The 9,049-nt window shown below is 37.0% G+C and overlaps 1 protein-coding gene across 1 annotated transcript; it reads left to right on the top strand.

The window, feature by feature from the left end:
* The first annotated feature begins 3,911 nt into the window (after positions 1–3,911).
* LOC126755834 (uncharacterized protein DDB_G0285917-like) lies at positions 3,912–4,316 on the top strand. The gene has a single exon (XM_050468553.1). The coding sequence runs from the start codon at positions 3,912–3,914 to the stop codon at positions 4,314–4,316; it is 405 nt and encodes a 134-aa protein (XP_050324510.1).
* The last annotated feature ends 4,733 nt before the right edge of the window (positions 4,317–9,049 follow it).

Raw genomic sequence — 9,049 nt, 5'->3', positions numbered from 1 at the left:
GGATATAAATCTCATATGAAAACATAAAGGAATATAAATTCCATATTTTAAACAAATAAAGTGAAAATACAAGTGAATAAAAACGACACAAAACGAAATAACAGCTCTAAATGAAGTCGTACAGGACCTCCAGAGGAGACTGGCGCTAATGGAAACAAGCCAAGGAACTGGAGTCATACACGAATACCAAGATCAATTATGTTCATACAACAATCCTGGAGAAGTAGACCAACATATATTTAAAACATTACCAATGTTTAGTGGAGACTACCACGATTACCGAAATTGGAGGAAGATGGCTACAACATTAATGTCCAATTTTATCTAAATTTCAAGCATTTAATATATATGCTGAAGCTCATTATGTTTAGGAATAAAATCACGGGGAAAGCAGCCCAGATATTAATTAATAACAACACTAAACAAAACTTCGACGCAATAATTGAAAGATTAGATGATTCATACGCAGACCAGAGACCACTCTACGTTCTGGAAGAGGAGATGATGAAGATTCGACAGGAAAATCAACCTCTACACGTATATTACGACAGATTAAATCAATCTCTGAACATCGTGTTATCAAAAATAGAAATGACGCACAAAAACGAAAATGTAGCTGAAGCCTTAAGCAAAGGAGTGCAGTCTAAAGCTGTCCGAACGTTTTTAAACGGATTAAAAAGCCTGACAACAAAAATTGCACTCTACTCCAGAGGATGCCAAAGTATTAGTGTCGAACGCATGGAAGTAGACCCGTCATCAGCACAATTCAGACGACGCACACACTAAATACCGCAGCAAGCCAACGCCCAGCAACAGCAGTATCCCCAGCAAAACTTCGCCAACGCATTCACCGCCACATAAGCAAATCTTAAAAAAAAAATAAAAATTTAAGTGAATGTGAAAACAGGTCACATGTTGGGAATATATTTCGTACTCCCTCCCTCCACAGTTGTGCTACAAGAATGGTTGTGCTATATGCAGATATGCATTGTAGTCGTTTGATGTAAGAAGTATTCAGTAGAAGTAATCAGTATATAACAAAGTGGAAAACTGCATTTCTCACATTTGTGTGAAAACTTGTGAAGTGAATAGACGTGCGCGCGCATCTTTAATCGTTAGTTAAAAAAAAAAGAATTAAAAGTATTGGAATCAGCTATACACTTTGACAGCGACAAAATTGAGGCAAGTATTTATTATATAAATCACTTATATTATATTATAAAATTTTTTCCTATTTTTGTGTAGATGTATTTGTAATGGAAGGACGGCCAGGTTTTGAACGGGCATTAAGAAGAGTGGTGGACCTTAGCCACAATAGGTACCGCCAAAACAAATTATCTTTAAATAAACGGTAAGTTATTTCTTTTCCAAAATTTTAGTAATAATTAATGTTTTATAATTCCAGGTCAGAACAACAACAACCAAAGTAGGTGCAATTTTTAAATAATGCATGGATGCAATGGATGCAATTATTTTTATTTTTATTTTTATTTATTTTAATATGTACCATATGTAATATATATATATATTTTTTGTACGGATGCAATGAATAATAAAAATACCCTGTATTTGTTTTATTTTATATGGAGTAGGATAAAAGGATAAGTATACCATACTACTTTACCAGCGTACTGCTTTACCATCGTACTACTTTACCATCATACTACTTTAGCATTATACTACTTTACCATCAAACTACTATACCATCCTACCATGGGTTAAAAAGAGACGAGCATATGACAAAGTAATGGTAAATTTGTATGCAAAGAAAAAGGATAGACAACTCACACGTATTCAAAGTATGCGGTAGAATCTTCCCATGCCTCTGTACAAACTGATGTAAACTATTCGAATTTTTCACGCATACTATCCATAGTTATACGGCAGGTTTATGGCATTATATAACGTATAGTCTTCTTGCTGGGTCAGCAAAGAAATATTCAACAACCACAGCAACAACGCCATGGAATATTCAGCGGCCAACGCATAAAAGAAGAGAAGCAGAGAAACAAATTCAGAAGTACATGGAAAAAAAGAAAGAGTCAACCAGCTCAACGGCGACAACGACGTAGAAGATGTATGTACAGTCTCTCTACAACGAACCAGCCACCGATGAAGAAGAAGCTGAACAGACCCATTTTTTATAAAATACCACGGTCTTCCTACTTTAAGAAGAACTGCACCAAATGGTAGGTCCGTGTATATACTAATAGATACAGGTGCTACAAGCAGTTATGTAAAAAGTGAATATCCATACGCAAAGAAAATATTGTTAGATAAACCACTAAAAACTAGAACTTTACATGGAAGTTCAATAATTACACATAAAAGGAAAATAAATTTGTCAGGCCATGAAATCGAACTTCTAGATATTGATAAATTAAAAGATTTCGATATGATATTAGAAGATGACAATTTAAAGAAAATGAGAGCTAATGTTAATATGATGAATTATTCAATTAGTTTTTCAAAGAAAGAAAATAATTTAATAAAGAATGTACTCAATTACACCTTAGGTGACGAAACATACAAAAAAGAAATTGATAATTTAATGAAAAATAATTATTGTGGAGAAATTTTACCATTTACAACTACTATAGAAGCAGAAATTAGGACAGAGACCAAAGATCCTGTGTGGGTAAGACAATATCCATTCCTTATTCGGATCACGATTTTGTTAAAAAAGAAATTGAGAAATTATTGCAGAATAATATAATTCAGCGAAGCAAAAGCCCATATAATTCCCCAATATGGACAGTTTCCAAGAAGGGCAATGATGAAGAGGGAAAACCTAAAAGAAGAATGGTTATAGATTTCCAAAAACTTAATAAACAAACGATAGCAGATAGATACCCAATTCCCGACATAACAATGACTTTACAGAATTAAGGGAAAGCTACATACTTCACGACACTCGATTTAGAATCAGGATTTCACCAGATCATGATTAAAAAGGAAGACAGAGAAAATACAGCCTTTTCAGTAAATGGAGCTAAGTACGAATTCCTTAGACTGCCATTCAGGTTAAAAAACGCTCCTTCCACATTCCAGAGATGTGTCGATGATATACTCAGACCGTATATTGGCAAATGTGCATAGGTATATATAGATGATGTCCTGATATATTCCAACTCACCCGAGGAACATTTGAGAGATATCTCTAATATAATACAGACATTACACAGAGCCAATATGAAAATCTCTGAAGAAAATTCAAATTTTTTTCAGAAGCAAACCGAATTTCTGGGACATATTATCAAAAACGGAAGAATAACTGTAGATCCAAAGAAAATAGAAGTTATTGATCGATATAAAATACCAACAAATCTGAAAGAGCTTAGGTCATTCCTAGGTCTAGCTTCCTATTATAGGAAATTTGTAAAAAACTTTGCACAAATATGCAAACCATTAACCATTTATATCAGAGGAGAAAATGGAAACATTTCAAAAAATAAAAGCTCAAACGTGGAAGTAACATTAGCCAATGAAGCATTAAAAGCTAGTGAAACACTAAAAACTTGTTTAAAAGAACAAATAGAATTATACCAACCTGACTTTGAAAAAGGATTTGACCTAACAACTGAAGCTAGTAATTACGCCATAGGAGCCGTAATCAGTCAAGGCAGAAATCCAATAGCATTCATTTCTCGAACATTGAGTCAGACCGAACAAAACTATTCGACTAATGAAAAAGAAATGGCGAAAGAAACGCGAACGGACGTAGAGTAGCGCAAACAAACGCAAACATAAAAGCTTAGCAAGGCCGTATGCCTGCTTAGCTATAAACAACTATACAACCACAGTGCAGTGATTAGTGATTAGTGCAGTGCACAGTGTATACATAGTGATATATTGACACTAAAAAAAAAACATTCATAGAGAAAAACATTGCGAGTTGTGACAACTCAGCAATGAATTTCCCAAATCCTGCGTCTCTTAGCGAGGTCGAGCTTACCGCCCTCGTTAAAGACCTCCGTGGGTCTCTGCTCAGAGTAGAGCACATGCTCAATAATTACAACTCCACCACCACAAACTCCAACGACAACTCCAACAACAACTCCAACGACAACTCCAATAACAACTCCAACGACGCTACCACCTCCCCCTCTCCCGGAAATGCTCAAATGAGCATCGATCCGCCCGATGACACCGTGTTCATCGAAGTTCGCCGCCGGAGAAAACCCAAACGGGAAAATCTCAAACGGGAGGAACCCAAACGGAAAATTCCAAAGCGGCGCCGCACCACATCCCCCCGGAAACCGTCAAAATTGACGACTTCCTCTCCTCATCCTCCTCAGATGAGAGCGAGAACATAACCCCCCCTAAGGAAAAAAATCCTCCTCCTATTCGAATCCTCAAGAAGGAATCGTGGGAGAAGGTGAGCTCCGGTCTGCGCAAAGCAGACATACAAATCAGATTGGCTAAAGTGGTATCTTAAGCCGTCATCGTTTACCCCGAAACCGTTGACGGTTTTCGGGAACTTACTTCAGCCTTAGAAAGGCATGAGATCCCTTACACGGCCAATCAGCTCCATCAGGACAAGGACCTGATTGTCGTGATCAGAGGCGTCCTCGAATGCCCCGATGACGAAACCATCCTCAATGAATTGAGGATGAAAAATGCAGCCGTGAAGCGCATTCACCGCATGCGCAGGGGCCCAAAAATATGGCCCCTAATAACCGTCAATCTTGACCCTTCGCACTCCTCAGCGAAGGCGATTTTTGACTTAAAAACAATCGCTGGCCTCAGCGTCAGAGTAGAGGCAAAGCGTAAATCCAAGGTCATTCCACAATGCCTCCGGTGCCTCAACTTCGCCCTCACGGCGAACTACTGCTTCGCTCCTTGGGCCTGCGCCTTCTGCGGTCGCTCCCATGCCACGACATCCTGCGCTCTCAAAGAGCAATAAAACGCGAAGCCCACCTGCATCCACTGCAAGGGCCCATATCGCGCCACCTATCGGGGTTGCCCTAAAGCCCCCAAAAACACCAACCCGGACCTCCAAAAAAGGATCACAATACTCCCAAGGCTCTCCCACAAAGAGACACCCGCTCCCCGGCACAAACCACACCACAACCCCAACCACGAGCCCAAGGGCCAACTCGCTCATACGCCAAATGCAACCAAAAATACAACGGCCAATCCTGTCCCAAACATTACTCACTTAGAGAAGCTTTTTCGGGACTTCCTGTCCACCGTCCTAAACTGGAACGCCAACGGGCTTTCCACTCCCAAAAGGACCGAAATAACCCAGCTAATAAATGACAAATCCATTGACGTCGTTTGCATCACTGAAACTCACTTAAACTCCAAAAAATCCCTTTATATCCGAAACTTCACAATCTACAGAAACGACCGCCCAGATTCCAAAAGGGGCGGTGTCGCCATCTGTGTAAAGAGCTCTATTCACCACCTAGCCGCCAACACTGGCCCGGAGCTCAGTTCAGACCACTCCTCGGTCTACCTGGAGCTCGCAAATCGCCCCCTACTTTCTCCTCGGTTAAAGACAAAAATTGATTTCCTCCACCTGAAATTCTTGCTGGAAACCTCCGCTTTCACTTGCACCCAAATCAACTCAATAGCCAATGTCTTCGCTCAATCCCTTAAAAGTCCCCCTCAAAAATCAAAAAATCGCCCTTTCCAAGCCTTCAAAAATTCTCTTCTTTTCACGAAGAAGTGTCAGAAACTGTCCGGGGCACAACCTTCCAGGTGGTCGAGTTTCAGCCCACCTCCCCCAAAGAAGTCTCCGAGGCTATCCGCGCCCTCAAAAACCGGAAAGCTTCAGGCCACGACAGTATCGGTAACGGCGTCTTAAAAGTCCTACCGCGCAAACACCTTGTTGCACTGTCACCGACAGTTTTAACAAGTAAGAGGCATTCGTTAACAAGCAAGAAAACGGGGTAGTGCTAGCAGGCGCTGGGAAATAAATTTAATTGTCCTTTGAATATTTTATGATTCGGTCGAAAATAATTTTAGAATAAATCTGTATTCGTTTAATAATATCTTCAAATAAAACATCTTTGTATACTTTTAATAATAATTTCAAATAAACGGACATTCTTGACAGCCCTAAGCAACATCATAAACGACATGATGCGTTTCCAATATTTTTCCCGGCCTGGAAAGCCGCCACAGTCGTCTTTCTTCCCAAACCGGGTAAACCCCTAAGCGATCCGGCAAACCATCGCCCCATCAGCCTACTCTGCACCCTCAGCAAAGTAGTATCCTGATATAAAACATAAAATTGAAGAAAAACAAGAAAATATGTTGAGATACCACAATAAAAATAGAACTAATAGGACATACGTTCCAGGACAGATTATCTTCGAAAAATCCAGTCGACGAGAGAAATATACAAAAAGACATTTAAAATATATTGTAAAAGAAGATCGTGAGGGCACAATCCTAACAACCACGGGAAAGGTCGTCCACAAGGACAACATACGACAAAATGTACAAACAGCTGATAATAACGTTAATACTAGTGAAAATAATCCTAGCACAAGTAATAACAAACATTGAGGATAAAAAATATGTGTTAACTGAAACGGATCCTTCGTATTTATTCGAAAGTGAAGATTACTTATTTCATGTGACGAATTTAACAAAGATATTAAAACCATACAGTGAAATTAAAGAAATGTTAGAACAAACAAAGCAATATGCAGCAGATGAAATATTAATTAATAGAATTGAAATACTAAAGAATCAACTACTAACACGACGAACCAAAAGAAGTTAAGATTTTCTAGGATCAGCACTCAAATTCATAACAGGAGTACCAGATCATGACGATTTAAAAGAAATCAAGACAGCCTTAAACGACATAATAGATAATAATAACCAACAGAGAGTAATAAATTCAAACTTTGAAAAATTAATTGAAAAATTTAATCCTAAAGTATTAAAATCAAGATTTTTACTTGAAGAAGTTCACAAAGAACTATTAGATTTAACGACAACAGTTAATCTTGCTAGAAACGGAAACTTTTATTCTGCAGCATATCGAAGAAGTGAAAGAAATGGTTAAAAAAGAACAAGTTAATATTCCTATACATATGTAAAATTAATTAAATATTTGTAGTAGTATATAAATATCCTATAATAATAGAGAAATGTGAAATGTATGATGTTACACCAATGACTTACAAACATGGAAAACTTAACTTAGATGCAATGATTTCAATATGTAAAGACAAACCACAAAGAATTAAGGATTGTAAAAATAATTTAAGCAAATACATTTGTAGAAAAAAAAAACAGATCAATGTACCATACCTTTAATGCATGACGAAGAAGCACACTGTAATGTTGTTGAAGAAAATAACAAACCAATAATAGAATTAAATCATGGTAATACATATTATCCTAAGCGGAACACACGTATAAAATAATGAATCTATATCAGGAAACAATTTAATACAATTTACAGATCCCATAACTATTGATGGAAAAACTTATAAAAACAAAAACGAACAAATTAAAAAATATATCAAAGCACAAGGCAATACTTGAACTATTACAATCAGATACTGAATATGAATTTACCAATATTCAAAAATTACATAAATTAATAATTCCTTTTGAAAACCATCCTGTAAGAAATACACTAATAGCTATTGTATCAGGATGCATTGTAATAATAATAATATACTGTACAATTAAGTTATACTCTTTATATACTAGAATCCAGTCCAATAAGATTCAGGAAAGAAACCGCATTCAATATGAAGCAGTACTCCGACAACATGGAATTGAACATCATCCACAAATATCACGTCACCCGATCACGCACTCAGCGCATGGCCTGAGTACAAAGTCCAAACATCACGCCACATGCTAATCAGTAACAAATGTATATGTAAAGCAAACATATAAATACTAGTTCAATAAGTTATATACACGTCTTTTGTTATATGTACAGCAACCATAGAGTTCAGTCATACAATAAAGGAACGTTCTGATACGAGCGCTAACACGCAAATACAGAACTAAAAAATATATTTTTTTGATTAATTTGAATGAGGAAATATTAATTCCCGAGCAGGGACCAGTTCGCGAACATCGAAGGTAACAAGTGAGCAGTAGTCACACGCGAGTGATCAAATAAACTTTCGAAAATCATCCATCCTCAACCCACACTTGGACGAGAAGGTGCGTAACAAGGTGCAAAAGGACGATCCGTAATAAGCCGCAGGCAGGAAAGGGAGCAATCGACTTTGCCGACACACCATGATTATCTTGTAACTAAGTATATTTAAGATTTACATATATGTATGCAAATTGTATTTATAAAGCAGTGAGCTATTAAGATTAAAAGTGAAAAATTTGTGAATAAAATCAGAAAAATTTTTTTGTTAGGAAATAATAAAAAATAAAAATCTTAAGAAATAATAAAAAGGAAATCGAAATCATAAAAAGAAATTAAAATGTCGAATCCGAGCAATTTAATACGTACGGTTCTGCAATGAACCGTCAACTTCAAAAGAACCGCATTTATTGTCACAACGTGATTTAGACGATTTAGTACGTGATTTAAATCTGTCTAAAAAACAGGCTGAGCTTTGGGGGTCTAGATTAAACGACTGGAATTTACTTTCGGGTGGTACAAGGATTTCTTAATTTCGACGTCGTGACGATGAAATAAAATCTTACTTTTCTGAAGCAGGTCATTTAGTCTATTGTAATAACGTTCCTGTTGTGATGAATTTATTAAATTTTGAATATGACCCAAGTCACTGGCGACTGTTCATTGACTCTTCAAAAACTAGTTTGAAAGCAGTGTTACTGCATAACGGAAACAAACTTCCTTCAGTGGCGATTGCTCATGGTTCTAATATGAAAGAGACTTACGAAAATATGAGATTTATACTTGAAAAAATTGAATACAGTAAACACGCTTGGAAAATTTGTGGTGATTTTAAAGTCATTGCACTTTTACTTGGACTACTTGGTAATACGAAATTTTGCTGTTTTATTTGTGAATTGGACAGTAGAGACAGAAAGTCACTATACAAAGAAAGTGCGGCCCAAGCGTGATTCACTAACTCCA

The sequence above is a fragment of the Bactrocera neohumeralis genome, chromosome 4, assembly GCF_024586455.1.
Source record: "Bactrocera neohumeralis isolate Rockhampton chromosome 4, APGP_CSIRO_Bneo_wtdbg2-racon-allhic-juicebox.fasta_v2, whole genome shotgun sequence".
Taxonomy (NCBI): domain Eukaryota; kingdom Metazoa; phylum Arthropoda; class Insecta; order Diptera; family Tephritidae; genus Bactrocera; species Bactrocera neohumeralis.
Note: the sequence above shows the minus strand (reverse complement) of the source record. Positions and strands in the feature narration are given on the sequence as shown.